Genomic DNA, 25935 nt, shown 5'->3' on the forward strand with positions numbered 1-25935 from the left:
GCCACCTTTAAAGGGCGGTCGAGGCAGCCCGGGTGGCGCCGCGGTTGAGCGCCGCCTCCCGCCCAGGGCGTGACCCCGGGGTCCCGGAATCGAGTCCCGCGTCGGGCTCCCTGCGTGGAGCCTGCTCCTCCCTGTGCCTGTGTCTCTGCGCTCTCTCTCTCTCTCTGTGACTATCATAAATAAATTTTAAAAAAAGTTTTTAAAAAAAACGAATAAATAAAATCTTTAAAGGGAGGTCGGCGCGAGGGAAGGTTCAGGAATCTTGCTGGGCGACGGAGGGCAGCCCTCCCCTCTAGGTACCCACATACTTCATCTCCACAGTAATTTTTACTTGGCGTTATGGGTTTTTAAAAATTCGGGGAAAAATGTTTAGGAAGAAGTGATAACGCGTGACTACGGGTTTCTGTTTTGCCACGAACTCCCTCCCCAAGTGGTTTTTCCGGCAACTTCATTTGGGAAGTTCTTTTGGGATTTTTTTTTTCCCCTCACCTTTACATTTTCTCTAGCATTTACTGCATTCCAGTCGAATCAGGTGCTTAAGGGAATTTCTCAACAAATGACCCTCAAGTGCTTTGGAGAATCCAGGTATTTCTTTGTAAGCACACAGAACGATATAAAAAGGGAAAAAACAAAACACTTGAAGCAGCTGGAAGAATGTAGCCAGATAGTATGGTGCGCTGCACATACTATCCAAATGCAGGAGAAATGCAGAACTGGGCACATCTTTGGGGTTTGCTCCGGGAATGCTACTGTTAAGGTGATGCCGAACCCCACCAGTCTGCAGGACCATGCCCTGTCCGTGTTTGAATCTCCCAAAGTATCCAGCTGGATACCGGACACCAAATGTTCTCAAACAAGAAATCTTAAGCAATTCCTGCTTTCTTGCCTGCTCTAAGCCCACAGAGTTTAAGTTTATATCAAATTGTTTTGATATAATCCATGATATCAATACAATTGAGTTTGTAATTATATCAAATCAAGCAACAGTAACTGTCGACCTTAAAACAGCCAATTATTTTACCAGCAAAATGGGTTTATTTGATAATAGCACCCAAATTGCAATTTGGGACGTAGCAACGATGGCAAACCAAAGGCAATCTGGGAGATCAAAGGGCACGAACATTATAGAAAAAAGGAAGAAGCTGGGAGGGGCTGCTTGGGAGGAAAGCCCCTGGATAGAGAGAGAGAGTTCAGGGTAGTGATGGTTTCTCAGTGAGTCATGATCTTACTGGCTGCGCTTGTTGCTGAGCAAGGCAACATTCTCTCTTCCTTCGGGCTGGAGGAGTAAAATACTTACTGCTCCTGGGAATGCAAGGTTTGTCTCCTCCTGACCTACTGGGACTACAGTTGCCAAGCGGTGGTGGTAAGGCTGAGCGCTCCCCCTTCTGGCTTCCCCGCTCCATTGTCAGCGAGGTTCCCTTTATCCAGTTTCATGTAACTGATTTGTGAAATAGGTGTTTACATCAGGAAGAGAACAGGACACATGTCTGTGAAAACGATACATGGATCATCAAAATAGGTAGACATCGTGGGCTGTTAGCTGGACTGATGGGATCTACAGTTTATGGCTCAAGTTGTAGTTCATGATTTTTTTTTTTTTTTTTTAAGATTTTATTCCTGAGAGACCCAGAGAGAGAGAGGGGTAGAGACACAGGCAGAGGGAGAAGTAAGCTCCACGCAGGGAGCCCGATGCGGGACTCAATCCCGGGACTCCAGAACCACGCTCTGGGCTGAAGGCAGGTGCTAAACTGCTGAGCCCCCCAGGAATCCCAGGTAGTTCATGAATTTGAGGAATTTTTTCCCCTTGTTTTTCTTTGGCTCCTTTCCTGAGGGCATGTTTTCTGTGCCTGCTCTACACTGTAGAGAAGGTGTTGGCAATTTTTTTTCTGGAAAGCCGCCTCGATATTAAATTATTAGGCCTTCAGGGCCCTAGGCTCTTAGACCACTAGGCTGTGTCCTTTTTTTTTTTTTTTTTTTTTTTTTAGGCTGTGTCCTTGAACAAAAGCAGCCACAGACCGTTTGTAAATGATGGTGGTTTTCCAATTACGGATACTGATATTTGAGTTGCATATAATTTCACATGACACGAAGTATGATTTTTTTTCAACTGCTTAAAATCTAAAAATTCTTCTTAGCTTTCAAGTCTTACAAAAACAGGCAGATTTGGTCAGCTGGGTCAGTTTGCCGGCCCCTGTGGTAGAGGATACTAAGTCAAGAAAACTATGTCTTTGATATATGTTAATTTTCCCTTTCTTAAGCTTTTGCCTACTGTGGCCTTATTTGAATATGAAACCCTATCAGTGTAAACTGAGTTAGTTCTACCAGAATAAATGATCTTTGAGTCATTTCTCAACATGACCGTTTGAGTGAGCAATCCTGAACACCTAATTTACTGTCAGAGATTTAGATTTGTAAGACGTATTACACAGATTCTAATTTGGATGTAGTCCATTCTAGACACTAAATTATGCAGAAAATATGATGAAGTATGCTTAATTTGAAAATCGTTGGGCTTATTAGTTATTCCAGATAGCCCTCCGGTTAGAAACACCATTGCCTCAAACTGAGCACAGACCCTGGAACTGGGACAAAGGAACATGATCATCTGTTAGTTGGGCAGGAGTCTAAGGAAGTAACCCAACTGCCATTGCCCACCTCGGCTCCCCCTGGTCTCAAGAGCAGGATACGCTCAGGCCCTGGCTTTGGCTTTCTCCCCCTTGGAATATCCACCCCTGATGAAGCATGCCAGGCCAGTGTCCTCTCTTAGACCACAGCCGGTCCTCTAGGCACTGTCGCTAGTGGAGAAAGTGTGGGGCACAGCAGCCAGCTGTCATTCTTCCCTGTTGGACAGATGTGCTCCTTAGCCCCACTCAGAAAGGTGAGGCCTCACTGCTAGTGCCTCATCTGCCTTCTCTTGCTTGACCAGGAGACAAAATGCAACATATCAGGAAACAAAAAAATTTTTTTTTTAAAGATTTTATTTATTTATTCATGAGAGAGATAGAGAGAGACAAAGACACAGGCAGAGGGAGAAGCAGGCTCCATGCAGGGAGCCCAACGTGGGACTCGATCCTGGGTCTCCAGGATCACACCCCGGGCTTCAGGTGGCACTAAACCGCTGCGCCACAGGGGCTGCCGCCCACCCTTTTTTTGACAGGGATTATTAACCAGTAAGAATTTTCTCTGATTCATATAGACAAAATAATATATGTTAAACGAAAACACGCTCAATATCTAAACCTAAACATATTTAGCATTTACTTCACTTTTTCTCAAAGGGTGTCTTTTGGGCATTCTCCACATATCAATGAATTAAATTAACATTTATTTTAGTTAAAAGTATCTGTAGAAGGAGGTGGGTGGGGGGATGGGTTAAACGGGATGGGGATTAAGGAGGGCATTTGTCCTGATGTGTACCAGGTGATATATGGAATTGTTGAATCACTATATTGTACACCTGAAACTAATAAAACACTGCGGTTAAAAAAATAAAGTAACATCTTCTTTTCATTAAAAAAAAAAAGTATCTGTAGGTCCACTGAGGCTTAGTAAGTTTAATTTAGGGAAAAACTGGTCCTTAAAAAACACGGCAAATCACAAGACTTTGGCATAAACTCATTTATTTGTTCATTTGCTCATTCCTGTGCTATGTTGGATGGTCCATTGTGTGCCAGATGTTGAAGCCAGTGGGAGTATGGGAAAACTAGGATATAGTCTTGGTCCCCAGTGTGAGGTAAACACTGGGGTTTCTGGGAGCAAGCAGGGGGCATTAAGCCAAATTGTGTGGCCTGGGTATGCACTGTATAAAACCCTCCTGAAGTCCCCATAAAAACTGGGGGAAATGATTTCTACTTTAAAGGAGAATGTACTCTAAAATAATTATTCTGTCTTGAAATCTAGAGTCTGAAGAGTAATTATCCATCCAAATTTGAAGATCCTATAATAGTTCCTCTTCAAGAATTTGCATGGGATCAATATCTACAGGAGAAAAAAAGGGTAAAGGCTATTCGGGGTATGGGAAATGAGTAAAGTTTTGTCTCAATTATTTATCTATGCATTGTTTTGGAAAAACTGGAGCAGTGATTTTATTTTATTTTTTTTTATTTTTATTTTTTTTTGGAGCAGTGATTTTAGAGCAACTAGATTTGGTTTCTCTAAATTATCCACTTTTCCTAAATCATTTCAATCACTTTACCAGGCTGATTTTAAGAAAAACATTTACATTTGGAAGACTTGATTAGAGGTAAGTTTTAAATTCTCAGTGCTGCTATTTCCCTTGCTGATGGCTAGCCCGCTCTCCCCGCACACTGCTTACTCATACTTCCTGTGACCCCTTGACACTCAGGGTCCTTAGCCTGGAAGGGTTGGGTGGTGTATAGCACAGACACAGTGGGGGGCTTGTGTGTGGGGTGGTGGTGGGGTCTGTGGGGGTGGGAGGGACCTGTGGCCTAGGGAGCTCTGATGACAGGCACCAAGTTCCCACAGGGCAGCCTTGTCCTAATTAAAGCTTCCTGTCTGCCTTCTCCCCACTAACACCACTCTTGGAAAACCCCAGGCCCCAGGGCTAGCAGAGCTTGCCTTAGGGACAACAGATAGGTTTCCTCTCGGGCGCCAGCCCCGATCTAGGGTTCTAGGTGCTGCTTAGGTGCTGTGATACTAAGAGTTCTAAGGTGGCATCCTGGCCCAGCAATACCTCATGTTGGGGTGAGGCTGGAATGGGTACACTTCCTGCTTGCCATCCCTGGCCCAGAACAGTAAAGTCCCCGTCCTGGTTTCCCTGCCCCACCGCATGTCCCCGTGACTGATGAAATCCCATGTCCCCTGACCAGAGCAGTGGCTGCACGAGGACATCCTGTGATCCTGTGGTTATCACACAGTGTTGCTGGATGACACCACTGCACTGTAGTCACACGAATGCTGCAAGACTGAGTCCAGGATACATTTGTTAAGTCTCATACCATTCTCATGGCCATGATACACTTTCACTGGCATTCAGACAGAATGGTAGCAAACACCTACATACGTGTTCATCATATGCTAGATGGTGTATATATGTATAGATTATGGTAATTATGCATATATTAACTCCAGTCCTTACAACAACGAGGGTGACCAGTGGTCCTGCTTTGCCTGGTTCTGAGGAGTTTCCTGTGAGCAGGAATTTCAGTGCTAAACCTGGGACAGTCCTAGACAAACTGGGGCAGCTGGTCAGGACACTTGGATACCTTAACATAAAATACATCTTCCTTAATTTTTGGTCACCAAACTTCTTACACTGCCTACCAGGAGAGCCATGACCTCATGCTTTGTGGTCTGTACCCAATTCCTCCTAAAGATTCCCACTGTATTAAAGATTAGTGTGGATTCCATTCTGCAGTTTCCCGCCATTTCAGCCTGGGTTACTGACCTTGGGATGGTTCGTGTTCTCTTCCTTTCACTTTTCTCGTAAGACCTGAACGAGGCTTAGGTAACCACAGCTGTTTCTTTCCACCCATTCTTTATTCCCTATCCTCCCTTTCTTCCTTTTCCCACCTTCATTTCTTGGACACTTGTCACCTTATCCTTGTTTCAGGCCAGTTTTTGTCCTTAATGAAAGCATTATGCTTTGTGTCACATGTCTTGCTTCTTAGCACATCTAATGTTAGGTCCGGGCTGGCCTTATGCTTCAGCAGAATGTAATGCCACCCCTGAGTGGTGGCTTCTGGGCCTTTGGAAAAGCCTCTCTCCAAAAAAGGCAGCATCTTATGACTCAGTGCTAGAAAGCCCCAGAAACCACTGGGTTTTGGTTGAGGTATGTGAGCAGGCCCCCTCATACCCAGAGGACACACAAAGATGAGGGATCTACAGTGTCAGCCTCCAAGTAAAGTCTACCTTCTACTGTACTCCCACGAGGTGACATAGATTTCCCATGAGGTGACATAATTATCCACATTAACGATACCTGGGCTAAATAAATATCCCTTTTTAAAGTTTTCCATTCTATAAAATGTGATAACACTGATAAATGTAAACAGTTTAGGGACTCTTGACCTACAGGCTCTATCAGTGATTTATACAGTTCAGCATGAACAAGTTTATTGTTTTCCTCGAGCCAGGTTTTGATATGGGCGTCGAAATGGGAAATGAAATCTGGAAGAAGAGCTGGGTGTGCAGCAAATAAGGCAAGCTACTCCCCAAACCACCATTTCCCCATCAGCATGCCCTCAAATGTTGTTAGACACGCAAATTCTCAAGCCCATTCTGGAATCAGAAACTCGGGTGGGGCTCAGGAATCTATAATTCTGCTTGCCTCCTAAAATTTGAGAACTGCTGTCCCAGATTATTCATGCTTTTGCCAGGACTGGCACCAGACCATAATAAACCAGATCTCTTCCGAGGGGCATTACTCATGGCCATACACTGGGATTTAGGAGGTTGACTGTTAGTATTTGGAGAAACACACTCATGCACTTCATCTTCAGGGGCTTAGGACCGAAAGATGTGGACAAAGGTGAGTTTTTGCCCTTCCTACACCTGGGGTCCATCAGAAGGCCCGCCGGCCCCCAGGAGGTATTTCCTTTCCCTGACCCTACCCCCTCAAAAAAGCATTCTTTCCATCCTTGGCACTGAAAACCGTGTATTACTCAGAACCCCTAGCCTTTCCAAGCATACACACAGTAAAACGTACTTCAGAAATGAAGCCAGAGACTGCATTTTGTTTTCAGGTTCACACAGATGCTATGCACATAGATTTTTATTACCAGATCACTATTTTCAATGACTGTACTATTTTTAATACTACTTTTAGGTCATTCTGCTTTCAGTGATGTCAGATTCTTTAAAATGTTCTTGAATCTGTTTGAAAGCAAAATTCTAAAAGATGGCAAAAAGTCTGTTTTGTTTTGTCTTTTTTTAAAGACTTGGTTAGAGTCTATCCCAAGCTGTGGCTTGTGGGTTTGGCAAGGTCGGTTTTATCCCCTCCCAACAATACAGCTTTTTTTTTTTTTTATCCTTTTCCTCTATAGGAGCTCAAGAATGAAATTTGGGAATATTCTTCCTATGTGATGTGTTTTGTTAACGATCAGCTCCTGGGTGACGCAGCTGATCTTCAGAAATGGGCTCACAAGATGTGGGATATAGTTGACGTTAAGCCCCCTGAACTTTATGAGGCGCTTACTGTGGATTATTCTGCTAAATACTTAAGAGATACCAAGGCAAGTTTCACTAACTGTTAATGACAATAGTGGAATCTTTGATCATTTATATTGATTCAGCATTAATTACTGATATCCTAACAAAGGAATATAAACAGTGGAAGACTAGTTTTTAAGTTAAAGATTACATATAATATTGCAGGTTTTGGCTGAACAGTGTGTAAAAGCAAGGATACCTCACGGCAGGCACACTACACAGGAGGAAAGCATCTCTGCTCAAACCTTTCTACTCCCCTTAGAGATATGCATTAGGGGATCCCTGGGTGGTGCAGTGGTTTGGCGCCTGCCTTTGGCCAAGGGCGCGATCCTGGAGACCCGGGATCGAGTCCCACATTGGGCTCCCGGTGCACGGAGTCTGCTTCTCCCTTTGCCTGTGTCTCTGTCTCTCTCTCTCTCTCTCAACTATCATAAATAAATAAATTAAAAAAAATTATTTTAAGACATAAAGACACCTCCTCCTGCTTCAGGGAAGGTTGACTACTATCCATTCATGCTTAGTATGAAAAAATTTTAATTCGTACTTTCTAATGCCTTAAGTGGGAGGTGCTGCACTAAGAGAGTGGAAAGTTGAACTGAGAAGAAAGGTGACATTGTAAAGCAGGCACTTAGGTGGCAAGAGCAGGACCAGACCAGCTAAGGCCCTGGGGTGATTTCCAGTGGACAGTCATGAAGCCGGAGGTCCAGGAGAGTGAGAGACCAGACAACAGGGGGGGAATGGCAATAGAGGTGAAAGTACTTTGTAATTTTGCTCAGAAACTTTGTTATGCCAACAAGAACCACATGCTGCAAATTATTTCATGCTTATAGTGGCCCGTGCCCACAGAAAGACCCAGCGCTAGGATTTTTTTTTTTTAAAGATTTTATTTATTCATGAGACAGAGAGGCAGAGACACAGGCAGAGTAGGAGGCTCCCTGCAGGGATCCCGGAACTCCGGGATCACAGCAGGAGCCCAAGGCAGATGTTCAACTGCTGAGCCACCCAGGCATCCCCAGTGCTAGGATTTGAGCTGTAAAAAGGCAAAGACCTTGCTTCCTTATCTTCATTTAACTGTTACTGCCTTGAACACAATCTGAAACGTAGTACGAGCTCAATGAATGTCTGGTTGAATCAACCATGCAGTTGGAAAATACTAGAAACTCTGAGGGTATGCGGAGGAATGTAATGTTCACAGTAGTTAATTTCCAAAAGGACAAGAGCCTAAGAAGTACATCGTGTATTCAGGGAATGGCAGGGGACACAGCAAGGGGGCCAGAATTAATAGGAAATGAGGCTGGGAAAATGAGAGTTACAGTCCCAACAATACCATGCTACCCTGATTACCTTGAGAAAAGGTACGCATTGAAAGGATACTGGTAACCTCACAATTGACTGTAAAGTTGGGGAACCAGCTTTTGGAAAGCAAGTGGGAACCAAGGGAGGCCTGGCAGCCTGAAATGGTGGCCAGGGTCAGGTCCCAGGAATGTGCAGTTAGGATGCTGCCGTGGGTGCCTGCTGGCCCAGGCTTAGAGAATTAACTTCTCAACTGGTGTCTGCATCACTCCCTGGAGATCCAAGGCCCCCGGTGGGAGCACCTCACTAATCCGCCCAAGTCATATGCCCACACACCCTGGCTCTCAGATCGGCGAGAGGGAGAATCCGGCCCCCCCTTAGTGTCTTTAGAGAGTGGTGGGTCAAGTAGGGAGTTCCCCATATTAGAAACATCTCCAGATGTTAAGAAAGGGGAAAAACCCCAAACAGATCCACTAAAGAAAGGCTGACCTTAAGTCCATTCTGAACTAAGGAGTTAGATTTTTTTCTAGAAGGAAGCTGAGCCAACAGAACATTTTCATAAAGAGTACGACATAATCTTTGCTTTTTTGGAAGAAGTTTTAGGGCTGTGCAAAAACAGGGTGGAGTGGGAAGAGCTTGGTGGCAGGGGGACCACTTGGAACACTGCCAGAATAATGTGGGCTAGAGATGATGACAGCCTGAATTAATGGCAGTGGAGAGGGAGGACCCGGATTCCAGAGAAAATCCTTACATTTTTTTGTGTAGAGGCTAGATTTTTTCTTGCTGCAGGGACTTGTTTACTTCTGGGTTGGAATGATATATCAGACAATTCTGTTTAAATGTTTGGCTACTAAGTGACATGACCTTGTGTTGTGTTTGTTTTTTCATTAGAATTGTTATAATTATCTACTGACAACTGCACAAAGATAATATATGGACACAGAGGGAAGTTCAATGATGCCTGAAGGGACTTAACCATTTCATAAATGAATCGTGATTTCTAGCGTATCCTCTTTTTCTGCCCAAGCCTGTGAAGTTTACTATGTTGTACCTTTATAATAAAGCTAAAATATTCTTTTTTAATTCAGGACTTGTGGTACAGAAGCCGAGAGGCACAAAAAAGCCCATCATAATTACTATGGATATAGTACTTCATTCCTGGATGCCAAATAATGTAATATTATTCCAGTCTTTTAATTAAAAAAAAAAAAAAGGCTCAAGTGATAGAAAGTAGTGACAGTGATACCGTAAAAATGATTTCATTTATGTTTCCTAGATTCTTAAGAAACAGGGCAGGGCAAGTGAGATAGCTTGTTAAATCCGATGGCATCTCTATGTTTGAGAATGTTGTCCAAGATCTGAAATGTAACCCATTAGATGTGCTCTGCTCCTTAAATGAATGCTACCATGATGGAGACTGTGTTTTCATTTTGGATGCCTCCTTGTGAAGCTACACGAGGTCACACAAATGTTAGCTGTCTCTACCAGAAAGGATGCCAGCTGAAAACAAGAGCTGGGGGCACCTGGGAGCCGGAGAGCATGGTTGAAATAACACAAAAGCACAGCATATTCTCTTCCCCTGGTCCCATACCTCCTATGGATATGGTCTCCTTGTTTCCCGACTCAGAAAGGACATGGCCTGGCTCTGGGTAGCTAATCTTCATGTCTGTCAAAATCCAAAACATGCGGTAACCAAATCCATGGCATTCAGGTTGGATATTTCCCAAATTTACACAGGACAGAAAATTCCCAGTCTGTTTCTTTTCCCAAAGGCACCAACCAGTGCTCCTCTCCACACCTAGCTTGCAGTGTAGGGGACATCTAGGCCATGTGATCTCTGCCTGGTGTGACATGTTAAGGTTATTCAAAGCTTGGCTAATAAAGGGTTTTTAAAAAGTATGTTATTCAAATAGGTTGTAAAGACTTGATATAAGAAAATGAAACAAACTTTTCAGTCTTTTTTTTTCTTTTCAGTCTTTTAAATTTGCTGTTACATTATCCACTGTTAATGCTTTCAAAATCTTATCACTGAAAACATTATTCTCCTGTATTTTGGGTGACTTCTAAAACTATCTTCCAAAAATAAAAAAATAAAAAAAATAAAACTCTCTTCCAAGATACTGACCTGCATTATCTTTTTCTCCCTATTTTAATAGCATGATTTTGTGTTCTTGGACATTTCTATTGATTTTCATCCAATTGGAAGACTGATTTTTGAGGTAAGAGGTTTTTTGCTGTTCTTATTTATTTCTGTTATTTATTTATTTATTTTTTTGATACGTGGGAAGTGGAGGTTGGAATCTGTAACTGTCAAAATATTAAATATTTAATCTTTGAATCCTTTTTATTTGTAGCTATACTCTGACACATGTCCCAAAACGTGTAGAAACTTTCAGGTCTTATGCACAGGAAAAGCGGGGTATTCTCAAAGTGGCATCAAGCTACATTACGTAGGTTCAATTATTCATCGAGTAGTACCAAATGGTTGGATACAAGGAGGAGGTAAGTTTAAAATCTTAAATACAACTTAATTATAACATCAAATCAGAATATCCCAAATGTTGTCTACCTTTGTGAAATGCACACAGAATTAGATGTATTTAATATTAGATATTATATATGTTGAAAGGATATGTTATATGGCCAAAGGATTAAGATATTCATACTCTTTTTAGAAATGTCCTAGATTTTTAAATAAACACCCATGTTGGGCTCCATGCCCAGTGTGGAGTCTACTTAAGATTCGCTTCCTCTCCTGCTGCCCCACCCCGCTCCCTCTCTTTAAAAAAAAGAAAAAATGCTCACCTAAAAAAATAGGAGTACCTAAAAAATCCAGTGCTTTTAAGAGACATTCTAAAGGTAGGAATTTTAAAATAGAATGAATATATGGAAAACAACTTATTTCTCACCAAAGATGTTACATTGTTACAAAGTAAAAGTAAGAGCTAAGGCATTTTGATCTCCATTTTTGCTCTCTTTTCAGGTCAATCCTTTGACTTCACACAGACTAGGTCTCTCCTAACAGCACAAAATTAAATTTTGAAGGCCTTTTAGGAAGAAGCCCATAGGGAATAATCAGACAGTAATTTAAAAATAATTGGCTTACAGTGTAAGATTTGCTTGAACCTGATGAAATATGCAGAAGCTGAAATTAATAATGCTTAAATATTTTTCTACAATCTGGAATGTTCTGAGGCTGATGAAAAAATGTAGATTTAATCCAAGCATTTGTATGAAAAACAACTATTTTTCCCCTCAATTTCTCCAAACTGAGATAGCACCCATAGTGTTATCTAACCTCATTATTTCCTACTTCACATACACATATGGTATGTATCTTCCTATGTCGATAAACATATACAATTTTTTAGGGTCCACCTAGTTTTTCATATTGCTGTACCAATTTACAGTTGGCCCTTGAACAATAAGGAGTCTGAACTCTGGGGGTCCATTTATACACATTTTTTTTACAGTACAGTACTGGAAATGTATTTTCTCTTATGACGTTTTTCTTTTAAAGATTTATTTGAGAGAGAGTGAGACTGCACATATGTAGGGTAGGGGCAGAAGGAGAGGGGGAGAGAGTCTTAAGCAGACTCCACACTGAGCGTGGAACCCCACATGGGGCTCAGTTTTATGACCCTAAGATCACGACCTGAATCAAAACCAAAAGTTAGATGCTTAACCGTCTGTGCCACGCAGGTGCCCCTTCCTTATGATTTCTAAATAACATTTTCTTTTCTTTAGCTTCCTTTATTGTAAGAATATAGCATATAATATACAAAACATTCAGACTGTTTATGTTACCAGTAAGGCTTCTAGTCAACTGTAGACTATTAATAGTTAAATTGGGGCGGGGGGATAAGTCAAAAGTTATATGGGGGTTTTCAACTGTGCAGGGGTTGGCATCACTAACCCCTGCATTGTTCAAAGGCCAACTGTAATTCTCCATAGGTGAACATTTAGATTGTTTTCAAGTATTTGTTGGTATAAAACCATCCTCAAGGGGGCCAGTATCAGGGTCTCCTGAAACTTAGTTCAGTGTTGACTATTGTGTGGTGGGCTCTCAGCTATGTTCTTTTTTGTTTTATTTTTGGTTTTTGGGTAGAGGTACACCTCTCCTTCCAGAGCCTCAGAGCAAGATTTGTGAAAAGTAGGTGGTATTACTTGTTTGTTTACTATTTGAAATAAAAATTCCAAACAGTAAAATGCATAGATCTTGGGTCATGATTCCAAATAATGAGGCAGCAATGTTAAGGACAGTTGGGAAAAAAAAAATGCTGATTACTATAGATTCCAATCCAAATGATAAACACAAGTTGTACCACTTAGTACTTAGGCACTTAGTATCTCTGAATCAGTTTCTTAATCATAAAATGGGGGAAATTATAATATCATAGGATGTGGTGAGGATTCAGTGACATGGTATACTGGAAGTACCAAGTTCTATAAACGTTTTCCTTTCAGATATTAGACTCCCACCAGGCTGTGGGGAGAATTTTGGAATATGGGTGCTAAATGTGGTTTTCCACTGTGCTTGAAGCTGCTTCCCAACACCACTGCTTTCCTGATGGGACCAGCGGGGCCTACATGGTCCACAATACCCCCAGCCTCCCTTCATCCTCTGACATCTCCTCTCACTCTCCTCCACACACTGGCCTACTTGCTGTTTCCTAAGAACATCAAACATACATGTGCTTGGCGTCTTTTGTTGTTTCTTTCTGCCTGGAACACACCCCACCCAGCTATTCCTCAGATATCCCTTGATTCAGCCTCTAATCTGTTTTGGATTTTGGCCAAGTTCATCTCAGCAAGATTTACCCGACCATCTTATTTAAAACTGCCACTTTCCTATCCACACAGGATAGTCTCTTCACTCCCTTCCCGGCTTCTTCTAGCCCTTATTTTTATTTTTAAAATAAAATCTTTTATTTTTTCTTCATAGCACTTTTCATCACTGGAAATACTATTACTTATTTCCTAGAGAGTTTGTTTAGTGTCTGTTTCTCTTCATTAGACTATAAATAAGTTCCATGAGGGCAGAGGATTTTATTTATTTTGTTCACTGAACGGTGTCTGGTATACAGTAAGTGCTTAAAAAATATCTTTGAAAGGATGAACAAATAAACAGATAAACAGGAAACATACATTCTGCTCACTTCTAAAGCACAAAATGAAAGAAGATACCAAGTCGTGAAGCCAGTTTGGTGAGATTTTCTTTTTGTGGCTCCCACAAGGCCCACTGACTTCTGAAGGAACTCATGAGATAGAGTTTAATACATTTTGTCAATCATCATCAATATAATGATGGTGAAGAAGGTGGTAACGAGAAGATGTCTTCCATAAGTATGCAATGCTGCATGACCATGGCCACCGTGAACGAGCATTATGCTCTTCCAGGCAATGTGCTAAGTGCTGTCGGTAGAACATGATTTTGTTTAATTCTCAGAATTACCTGGGATGCACTTACCATTATTCCTGCCTATACAGATGAGGAAACACCTTGGGAAAGGGAACTAACATCAAAATTAAAATCAGACTCGTCTGATTTTAAAGTCTACTTTGAACCACTACTCTGCATTGTGTAGTTTGTTGCCAGAAGTACAGAAATAGTATCATATATATATATATATATGGCTGAATTCAAGTACTGATGGAAATAGTGTCAATATAAAATATTTACCTGGGAGATGTGAAGCAAACGGCAAGAGGAATGGTGGGTGTTGGAGAGACAGGGCAAAGGAGTGTCACGAACACTGAAGTGAGTTAGTCAGTAGAAGTTGCAAACCACAGGCAGATTTGTCTGAGCAAAGCAAACTCTAGGATCTTAAGGAATTGGTGCTGGAGGACCTTCGACTTCCCCATTGCTGGATTTAGCCTTCAGCCCCTGCAGTATGCTCCTGAGAGATGCTGAGGGCCCAGGGGGATATCAGGTGGAGTAGGGTTGAAGACTGCAGGCTTAATGATTAACTTCTGAACCAGTTTGTAAATGGAATTTAAATGCTACTTGCCAGTCCTGAATAAATTCTCTCCACATGCTTGCTGTTGCATCTGATTTCTTTAAAACAGTGTGCTTTTATTACAGGTATATCACTCACACTGCGTTAAAAAGGCACAGCCTTTCAACAGAGATGTATTGTACACTGTACTCTAGGAGGGTGAATGAGAGGGGAAGAAGTAAAGAGGTGCTGATGGGGAGGCCGGGGGTGCAGAGCTTAGAGACCCTTATTTCCACTAGAGTCCGCTATTTCCAATAGTCAGCTGGGTTTCCCTTTTAGCTGTAGATAGAGAAAAAGTAACTTGTGCATGGAGGATGTTTACAGTAGGAGCACTGCCTGAGCCTGAATATTTTTATAAGGCATATAATGCAAAATGGGACATGACAAATACTTAAAAAAAAAAACAACCACCTTCTGGCATTTTAAAGGAACTTCCTTTCCAAAATACTGGCTAAATAAATGAATTATCTCTCTAGGGTTCCAAGGAATGAAAATTTGGACGTTTATTCTTTTTAGTGCATCTATTTTTATTCCTTCTCTAAAAAGACCTCACGTTCCTATTTCATTCTCCCAGTTTGATCTTTCCATTTTCCCAAAAAGCAAGGTGGACTATGGGATAATTTGTGAAACAAGCAGGATTTATATGAACATGCTTCCTTTAAGTTGTGATCACAATTATAACATACTTCATCATTTCAAAGGTTTGGCACTATAATTTAGCCTACTTCAAAGAGTTATGATCAGGGGGAAAAATGGGATCATGAATGTTAAAGTGCTTACAAAATACAAGTGAAATCATTATAGTAATATCTTAATGGTTTAGATATTAAACAATTACGTATCTTAGGTATAAGTGGAATCATAATTTAAAGCTTTTCCCCCTGACCATTACTATACTCTTTTTTAGTCTCTAAACAAAATTCTAATGTTTGTTTATCGTTCTTTCTCAGATATAGCATATGGAAAAGGAGATGACGGAGAGTCGATTTATGGACCAACATTTGAAGGTATGTACTTTACATTCTGTCAGTCACATATCAGCTGGTAATTCAAATATATCAAGACTGGACAATTCATAACTCCAAATAAGATGATGTTTAGCATTATTTGTATTTGTATTTTTAAGGTTTGTAATTTGCCATGCTCGTACCCAGAATTTAGTACTTTGATAATCATCCCATTAAGACTGGTATTGCGGATCCTGAGAAGATGGGGTAGTGGTGATGGCATAGTTTTTGAATTTTTTGAAATTCCAATATGAAAACAGATCATACAAGTAGATAGACAAACTAAAAACCCATGGATAACATTTACAACAAAACTAGGTGACAAGGTATCTAAATGAATTCTCAATACAAACAGATGAGGACAAACTACCTATAGCCATGAAATCTGCATGGTGTCAGCATCTGTGTGGGAGAAAGCAGCACATCTGATGGCCTTGAGAATAGCAGCACCCAAAAATGGCCAACAGTGGGTGAGTGCAAGGGGTCCCTAGTACGATTTGAGAAGCCAGAGCAGCCTAACCTCTCTGGACTCTTAAAATTGATCTGAAAGGGTTTCCAGGACAGGTCTACAATGAGGAGGTGTTACTGTGAATGGATTCAAAGTTATGCAGAATATAAGGCAACGGTGACAAAGAAGGAATGAGGACAGATCCAAGAAATCTCAGAAAGCAAGTTGCCACGTTGTTGAATACTACATGAAAACAGCACAAGAGGGAGCTTTGTGAAATCAGAAAAGCTATCTCCCTTCTAAAGCCACACACCCTTCTAAATATCTAGGAAAACTAATTTTACATAAAAACAGGCCACAAAAAGTTTCATGGTTATCAGATGTAGTAAAAGAGAATAAGGAGCAGAGTAACATCACTACAGATAATGAAAGTACACTAGAAAGACATGCTCACAAAACAGATTAAAACTGTACAAATTTCAGATTGAGCCAGAAGCCATTGAAAATATAAGACAGGAAAGAACTCATAAATCAGAATTAGAAAAACAGACTTGTGGTTACAGAACTAGGGAAGAATTAGCAGTAAAAGAACACTTCAGAAATAAATTAGAAGGAACATGGGTCAAATAAACATGACAGATATGTAAGTCTTAAAAGAAGTCAAAGGTAGAAGGAGGGAATTTTTTTTTAAACCAAGAAGAAATGAAGAAAGTTAAAAAGGATTTATAAGAAAGTGACAAATAGCTAGAAAGAGAAGATCCAACATATGGACAGGCGTCCAAAGGATTAAATGAATGCAAGGGAATGAAACAAATACTAAGAACTAAGAGTGAAAACACTGTCCTGAATTTTAAAAGGACTTGATGGGGCAGCCCTGGTGGCTCAGTGGTTTAGCGCCTGCCTTCAGCCCAGGGTGTGATCCTAGAGACCCAGGATTGAGTCCCACGTCGGGCTCCCTGCATGGAGCCTGCTTCTCCCTCTGTGTCTCTGCCTCTCTCTCTCTTGGTGTCTCTCATGAATAAATAAATAAAATATTTTAAAAATAAAATAAAATAAAAAGTACTTGATGTTCTAGTTTTGTTTTTCATGGTGGTTACACAGCTACACACAATTGTCAAAATGTATCAAACTGAACATTTACGATAAATGCGTATTATCATATATTTACATCTCAAGTAAAAATATATGTATAAAAACCTTACACTTACTGAAAGAGAAAAATGCCATTTGATAAGATTAAACCAGGGCACCCAACACTAAGACATATTTTAGCAGCATTATTGGACAGTTAAGAAAAAGTACAAATTCTTTGGCCAGTAGGCGAAAAGAACAAGTGATTTATAAGGGAAAGAAAAGTAGGTTATCATCGTATTCTCTGACATCATATTATCATGCCACAAGAAGATGGAGTAATACATTTAAGATGCTCAAGGAAAGGAAACGTGAGCTAATAATTTTTTTTGTTTGTGAGATAAGAATATATATATATTTTAAAGATTTTATTTATTTAGTCATAAGAGGCACAGAGAGAGAGAGAAGCAGGCTCCATGCAGGGATCCCGAGTCTCTAGGATCACACCCTGGGCTGAAGGCAGTGCCAAACCGCTGAGCCACCCGGGCTACCCATGAGCTAAGAATTTTTATATTCAGCCAAACTCAATCAGAATTATGAGGGGCACATAGACTTTTCAATATGGAAAACTTTAGGGAATAATGTTGCCACAAGCCCTTCTTGATCCTGAGGGATTTCACACAAATTATGAGAGAGACCATGACGTAAGGACTGGTGATAAGCAGTAATCACAGAATGACTTGCGAAACTAAAATTTAACGAGGGATAAAGCGTGAGGGTATGATATGTAATGACTCTGTCTTTAGCCTGCCTCTTTAAAACTGGAAGAAAATAGGGAGAATATATGCAAAAACTTTTAACTATTTTCAGTAGTGATAGTACTAATATTGTTATTTTGAGACTGTTGTATATGTAATATAGAAAAAGTTAGTAATTATAGGATATTCTAAATTCATTTTATGTGTTCTTGAGAATCATGATTTTCAATGCAGAAAAGAAGGGAGATACAAATGAAATATGACAGAGGCTAATAAGTAAAATATCCTGTATTGGATGTATCAGTTTAAACTCACAAAGTATCATACCTACATATATAGCTCTATCCACTGATTTGGTCTACAACAACCAACCTAGTGGCATCACACACTCCTAGCATTAAGATTGTTGTTCTGAAATCTCATTTCTCACTTAAAGATACCAGGGCTCCTGGGAGAAATGGCAGATTTTAGTTCCGGGACAGGAAATTACAAAATGAGCCTGGAACTTCATGTTCAGTCATGCTATTACCAGATAGCAAGAAAGCTATTAAAGATTTACCAGGGTTGGGACGCCTGGGTGGCTCAGTGATTGAGTATCTGCCTTCAGCGCAGGTCCTGATCCCAGGGTCCTGGGATTGAGTCCTGCCTCTGGCTCCCTCTCTCTCTCTCTCTCTCTCTCTCTCTCTCTCTCTGTGTATCTCATGAATAAAGTAAAATCTTAAAAAAAAAATCTTAAGTAAAATCTTAAAAAAAAAAAAAAAAAAGATTTACCAGGGTCATATCAAAGGCCTTGGGAGACAATTTGAAGGGGCTCTCACTGGCCAAAGATTTGAACTTCAAAAAGAATAGTAACCACAAATAATTGAAACCCAACAAATGTTTTCAATCCATGAGTTCCTGATGACATATTATAAAATAAAGTCTAATAGCTTGTCTTTGGGGGAATGATGGGAAATAAGTTATCTTAAAAACTGATAAGATTTTTTTTCCTATATGAACTGTACTATAGATAAGAGAAAATTGCTAGTTATAAAAGTATCCAATAGATAAATGAGAAGGAAATAACAAAGTTAGAATAGCACCACTTTGCTGCCCCCAGTGAAATAATGGATCTAGTATCTGCTAACTTCACAAAAACAGACACAACCAGACATTATGAGCCTTCTGTGGAAAGAATGCATCACCTAAGGGACAGAACATGAGTCTGATTAGGCCTCTGGGCCCAGCTGCCAATCTGAAGGAAATACAACCAGTTCTGACGTAATATGGTCTTAAAGATCTCTGCCCTGTGCAAAATCCTGCAATAAAAGCTACAGGACTTATGACAAAAGTGAGGTACCAAAAACCCTTTCTTAGTGACACATTAAAATAAGGAGTAACCTGATGCAACAGTAATAGTTTAACATATACTTTATGGTCAAGAAACACATAAATACTATAATAGATACGGGGCACTCTACCTTGAAAGCTCCCTGACGTTTGTGGAGGTGGCGTGGAAAGAGCTGCGGCTAGTGAATGACTGTGAAGTGGTGGAAGGCGGGTTCTCTGAAATCGGAGGCAAGTTGTAACATCAGACATGGGTGGACGCAGCTCACAGTGCGGTGCCCTGTGTCCGATGTCGGAGGGGTGTGTGCGTTCCTATGTAGTTCGCAATGTTCGGCAGGGTTTCTACACATACCTGGTGTTTCTCCTAGAAATTGCACATAAACTCAGGTGAGATTCATGATGCTCAGTTGTTCCCTAACTTGTCAATCAAGTTGAAACTCATTTGCCTTTTCAACACAGGTATTAGAGGCAAAAGAGAACCATGCCGAAGTGTCCCATGCAGGTGCAATCAGCAAACTTCTGACTGGGAGAAATTCTAGAGGTGAAATAGCTTAGGTTTATAATCAGATAAAAGTAAGTCAAGGGCCAGAGGCAGAACTTGAAGAGTAAGAGACTTAAAAAGGCCTAACAAGTCTTTTAAAATGGCATAGACTAAACTATATTACTTAGTAGCTACTAATATTGTATGGACTATTAACATGGTTGACCTGAAGGCTAATCAAAAACATAAACAGTTGATCAACACGTATTTTGCATGTTGTGTGTATTATATACCATAGTCTCACAATGAAATAAGCTAAAGAAAATGTTAAGAAAATCATAAGAGAAAATACATTTACAGTTTTATACTGTACTTATTGAGAAACCTCCATATTATGAAGTGGGGACCCCCGCTCCCCTCAGATCAAAGCAGTGCTGTTCTAAGGTCAACTGTATAAGGAAACACTAAATATGAGAGCATTTAAAAATCAGAGGAGTGGTTATTTTTGAACCAGACAAGGCACTTTGGGGAAAGCTAGCCTGAGTAGGGATGGAAAGGGTACTTCCCTTATAGTAACTAATAATAACTTTATATATTAGTTTTTTTTTAAAAAAAGATTTATTCATGAGACACACACACACACACACACACACACACACACACACAGAGGCAGAGACACAGGCAGAGGGAGAAGCAGGCTCCATGCAAGGAGCCTGATGTGAGACTTGATCCCAGGTCTCCCAGGACCACACACTGGGCTGAAGGTGGCACTAAACCGCTAAGCCACCCAGGCTGCCCTATACATTAGTTTTCTATGGCTTTTGTGTCTTTTTTTAATGCAATGAAAAGATTTTTTAAAAAGTAATATTGAACCAATACCAAAGTGAAGGGAAAAGGAAAAGCCAATTTCCTTCTACATGCATGTAGAGCCAGCTTTATCAAGTGAAACCATGCAAATGACACCATTTATTTATTCATTCATTAATAAAACATGCAACTCTTAGGTGCCTACCATGGGGTTAGGATCTCAAGAAACAAAGATGATGTGACCAAACTTCTGGCCTCAAGGATTTTAGGTCTGGTGCAGACAGATATTTAAACAGATTAGTTACCGGCACAGGGCCAGTGGCAGTTGCAGAGGAAAAACTGAACACTATGGGAAAAAAACCAAGAGCTGCTGGGAGAGTTGGGGGCAGTGGCCCAGAGCAGCTTTGGCTGGGTCTTAAAATAAAACATACAGATGGGAAAGGGATGTTCCTGAACGCTTTCCTGATAGGCTTTATCCCTGATGAGAATCTATCCCACCTGTCCATCCACGGCCACTGTCAGGACTCCTGTCTGGAGGCACAGTCTCAGACAACTTGGGCTTCAGCCCAGCAGGAGACATACCTGCCCCCTGGACAGCCCTGCACTTCGGGTGATTATCTGTCACTCCTATCTTTACACTCTTGGGGAGAGTTAGTCTCTGAATGCAGGTGACTGTCCTCTGGTGCCTGACCCAATGTGTTTAGGGAAGACATTACTCAGGATGTCTGCACCTACAGAATTAGAAATTCAGTAACCCATCAAATGAAAAGGAGAGATGCCCCAAAGGAGAGATGAGTGACTGCTTGGTAGAGCAAAGGAGTTGTCCTCCGTCTTTCACACCGCCCCCCCTCCCCCCGCCCCCTGCCACCGTGGAGGTGTATACATCGGTCAGCCAGTCCTTCCTTCACGTCTCTCATTGAGCCCTATGACCAAGAGCTGCAGAATTGAAACTTGGGCCTTCCTTGCCAAAGACAACTACAACCACAAAAGTCATTTTTATTAAGCTGAGCCCAATAAATTTAAAAGAATGTAATAATTTAATTGATTGTTTTATAAATTGGTTAATCTTTTTTTTAACTTGAAGAAAGTCTATTTTGCCATTTATATATATATATATATATATATACACACACACACACACACAGACACATATATATATATTTTTAATTGAAGTTCGATTTGCCAACATACAGTATAACACCCAGTGCTCATCCCGTCAAGTGCCCTCCCATTTTGCTGTTTTGAACCACTTTTTAAATTGTCTTCTCACATCCTATGCTGAAGGTTAGAAACTGAATATTAGCCCTTTTTTCCTCCTTGCATAATACCCTTAATTCTTCCCACTGGCTGAGGATTGGCGACTAGGTGGTTTGGGCTGACTAGAAAATGTCATTTATACAAAAAGCAAAAGAAAAAAGGAATATATTTTAAAATACTGTATTATCCTTGTTACATTAAGAAACAAGTTTCTTAATATTAGCTTGTGCCCTAATTGACAAATATAGCACTTAGTATCCATCTGTCTAATTCTTAAATCTCCTTGACTTTAAATGAAAGCATTCATTAATAAAAGGCACAGAGCCTGATGTACTGTCAGTACTAAATAACTGAAGATAGTATGGTCTGGGTAGCCATTTAAGGGCTATTTTTTTAATTGTGAGATTTATATATGGAAAGTGCATATGTACAATTAAAACATAATTATAATGCAAACCCCCATATTACCATCCTGTCAAGAAAGAAAAACTGTCAGCATGCCAGAAGCACTCTATTTGTCCATCCTCAGCAATAACTCCTTCAGAGGTAACCACTAGCCTGACTTTTTTCCTTGCTTTTCTTGATAGTTTTGCCACCCATGTATATGTCCCTAAACAATATAAATTTTGCCTATTTTTGAATTTTATGCAAATGGAATCCTACTGTAAGCATTGTGTGTCATGCTTCTTTTGTTCATCACTGCCTATGAAATTCATTCATGTTGTCTATGGCTGGAATTCTCACATTGTCTCTAGCGTTCAATATTATAAATACACCCTAAGTATTTATCCACTCAAGTGTTCATGAATACTGGCTATTCATTCCTAATGTCACACACATAGTCAACATGTTTACATATAAATGTTTCATTAAAGCAACAATTAAAATATGCTAAGTAGTACACTTTCAGGTACTTTTATATAATAATAAATTGTGAATAGCTGTTATTTAAATATGACAGTAAAAATAGAACAGTTGGTTTACAAAACTGATATTGCAGGAATCAGGTCAGATTATATGGAAGTGTCCTAAACTGTTTGATTATACTTTTACCAGAGAGAATGCATGGCAGTTTTCCCAGACTTGTAGTTGCTTCCTTTATAAGCACCAGAATGAGCTCTATTTTAAACAAATTCAGAAACTACTTTTCTTCAGCACATAAATTCGGATATTTATGTCAAATAGTTCTATTTTACCCGTAATGTATGTTATAAATGACGCCAGTTTTAACCAGAGAGCAGTAACTACAATTTCGTATCTTCCATATCTTATGGTAAGTGGCAGAGGGAGGAATTCCTGAGTCACTGACAATGTAATGAGAGAGTTCTGAGCTCCTACCATAGCTTTCAAACTTCCTTCCATGCCTCAGTTAACATGACCTAAAAATAAAATTATTACTAATTACGCTATGCTAGTTTAGCCAGCACCCAAATTTTAAAAATTTTTAAATTTTTGCCAAGCAATAAAAAGATGTTTTTTGTTCTTCCTACTTCAAAACATTTTTCTGTCGGTTGTTAAAATTTTTCCTTTCCATTCAGGGCTGCTGATAGAGTTAAAATAGTCTAGAATAGTTAATTATCCATTCACAGACAAAGTGGTGGGGGGCTGTGGAGAGGGTTGGTAGACTTGGATTAGTTTTTTTCCCTGTCCTAAAAAAATTGTGAGCCCATTAAATGTACATTTTTGTTATATAATGGAAAAGTCTGAAGCTCTGTATTTAGCACTCAGAATACACTAGGTGTTCAAAACATATTCGTCAAATGAACAAATGTTGAATTAAACACCTAGGATCTTCACTCTCCATCTTACTTGTGAAAAAAATTTTCTCTATTAATGTAAAAATATTATTTGGATATCTACTTTTCAGAAAAGCTTCTCTCGGAACTTTATTTAGAACACTATTATTGCACTGGTTCCCGTCTTTGAGTAATATGTTCCAGCATGGCTGGAGGTCCACTCCATTCCCCAAGTGAGCTATGAAGGAGTTTCCTACAGCCCAGTCGTAGCTGCAGCTCATGCTGAGTTTATATGGGAAGGGTCACCACAGCTTGTTATTCACAGCAAAGCCCCTCCCCCCCCCTAAGAAGGATGCCTTCCAGGAGCAGGAATAGGTGGACTTATACCAAAGGGCTTTACCTGGTGTGGCACATTCAATTCCCCTCTGCTCTGCCGTCACTGCCAGTCTTGAAGCAACAAGCCTCAGGTCCTTAAGTTCCACAGCAACATTCTGTTAAAAATGATTGTTCACAGAGTTATTTAATTTTTACACATTTTTTGAGGTAAACACACTTTATAAGTCAGGGGCTGCCAATACCTACATATTAACTTTAAAAGTTAATTAAGCTTTGAAAGTTTTCTTTCCTATTGCTTACAGAATTTAAATTTATCATATTATCTAAGAACAATGACAAATATGATTTTGTTAAAACTCTGAACCTTTGCTTTGGGCAGATTTCTGTGCCATGCAATTTTCTGTAAAATTAATGGATTACTTCTTAATTTCCCTGAAATGAATATGGAGCATCAATGTAATTATATAGACTCATTTATATAAAAATGGGTCTATATGCCTTATTTGCATTCCATATGATTTCAGAGGTTTATACTCAGTTTGTAATTTAACAAGCAAAAAGTAACTACTACAGATATGGCTTAATTACTTAGTTGGTTTAGCTCTGAAACTTAGAATACTTAGCAACTGCATTTACCAACTAAACTCAACACCCAGGAAACAATCTAGTTAAGCAATGAGTAGAAAACATAGAGACTTTTCCATCCAGATGGCTCACAAACACATGAAAACACATGAAAAGATGCTCAATATCACTTATCATCGGGGAAATGCAAATCAAAACCAGAATGAGGGGCACCTGGGTGGCTCAGTCTGTTAAGCATCTGCCTTCAGCTCAAGTCATGATCTTGGGGTCCTGGGATGGGGCCCCCGGTTGGGCTCCCTGCTCTGTAGGGAGTCTGCTTCTCCCTCTCCCTCTGCCGTTCCGCCTGCTTGCACTCTCTCATGTTCTCTCACTCAAATAAATCTTAAATCTTAACAGTTAATGTTCATATCTTTCACTTATTTCCAGAATTTTATATAGTTATTGAATGAAAACTTCAGTGAACTCCTCTTCCACCTCTTCCTTCTGTGTTTTTGAATTTGGAAGTGAATCTTACTTCATGCTAGAAACAGCACTTCCTGAAAACCGTAGCCTAATTCACCACCATACAATTCTCTGTTACCCTTACACTAGAAAAGAAAAAAAAATCAACTTTCCACAAAATCTTGGTCAATCTATATAAGGTTTGAGATTAACATTTATTTAAAGACTAGTAAAACTAAGCATGAATTCCTTTCCTTTCGTCACCAATGTTTAAGGCCACATATAGCCAGTTAATGTGCTAGGAGGCCCCAGGAATTAAAGCTATACTGAGACAGGGTCCCTGCCTGTACACAAGAGAGAAGAAAAGCCATGTAAACAATGGCACAGTGCTATAGACTACCACAGAGGTCTGTATGAGATGCTGTGAGGGGAAGGGTCAAATCCAAAAGCCCTCTCAAAGAGGGTATTTCTAATGATCACATCAGTAGTTTGAATGAAATACTAGTGCCAAAACAGCACGAGAAAATGTGATCTTTCTTAGAAGTGTACTTCCTTTGATCTTATTAACGTACTTCCTTTTACATTGTTAATTTCCTTAGCACACTTGTTTTTAGGTAATGATAAACTAAAGGTAGACAAATGTTCAAAATAGTTCTAATTAAGACCTTATAGCTTATCTTTTCTAACAGTCCAGTTGAGTGAAATATGAAACAATACAATTTAGAAATATCTTAATGACCTACTGTTTACTGTCTCTTCTAGATGAAAACTTTTCAATTCCTCATAATAAAAGGGGAGTTCTTGGAATGGCCAACAAAGGCCGTCACAGCAACGGGTCACAATTCTACATCACACTGCAACCAACGCCCTATCTAGATAAAAAATATGTGGCTTTTGGGTATGTGCATTGTAAGTTTGTCTATATATAATGCTTATATACGTAAATGTGGTTTGGGGCACCTGGGTGGCTCAGTTGGTTAAGTGCCTGACTCTTGATTTTGGCTCAGGTCATGATCTCAGGGTTCTGGGATTGAGCCCCAAGTGGGGCTCCACACTCACCGTGGAGTCTGCTTGTCCCTCTTTCTCCACTCTCACGCTTTAAAATAATAAAATCTTTTTTAAAAATGTGGTTCAAAAAGATTTGGTACATAGTTTATGAGTAACTGAAGATAGAATTTTAAAGCAAAAGTAATACACAAACGTTTAGAACAAATATTTCA

General features: G+C 40.0%; 1 protein-coding gene across 4 annotated transcripts in view; it reads left to right on the plus strand.

The window, feature by feature from the left end:
- Positions 1–25935, plus strand: part of PPIL6 (peptidylprolyl isomerase like 6) — a 30916-nt gene that overhangs the window by 403 nt on the left and 4578 nt on the right. The window contains exons 2-8 of one of the 4 annotated variants that reach the window (XM_041726344.1): positions 3901–3996; positions 6096–6161; positions 7005–7193; positions 10620–10682; positions 10818–10965; positions 15413–15469; positions 25478–25624. In XM_041726344.1, coding sequence (XP_041582278.1) covers positions 3901–3996; positions 6096–6161; positions 7005–7193; positions 10620–10682; positions 10818–10965; positions 15413–15469; positions 25478–25624 — 766 coding nt within the window. The remainder of the gene's footprint in view (positions 1–3900; positions 3997–6095; positions 6162–7004; positions 7194–10619; positions 10683–10817; positions 10966–15412; positions 15470–25477; positions 25625–25935) is intronic. The other 3 variants (XM_041726327.1, XM_041726354.1, XM_041726335.1) reach the window with 3 other exon arrangements.

This window comes from Vulpes lagopus, chromosome 1, assembly GCF_018345385.1.
Source record: "Vulpes lagopus strain Blue_001 chromosome 1, ASM1834538v1, whole genome shotgun sequence".
In the NCBI taxonomy this organism is placed as follows: domain Eukaryota; kingdom Metazoa; phylum Chordata; class Mammalia; order Carnivora; family Canidae; genus Vulpes; species Vulpes lagopus.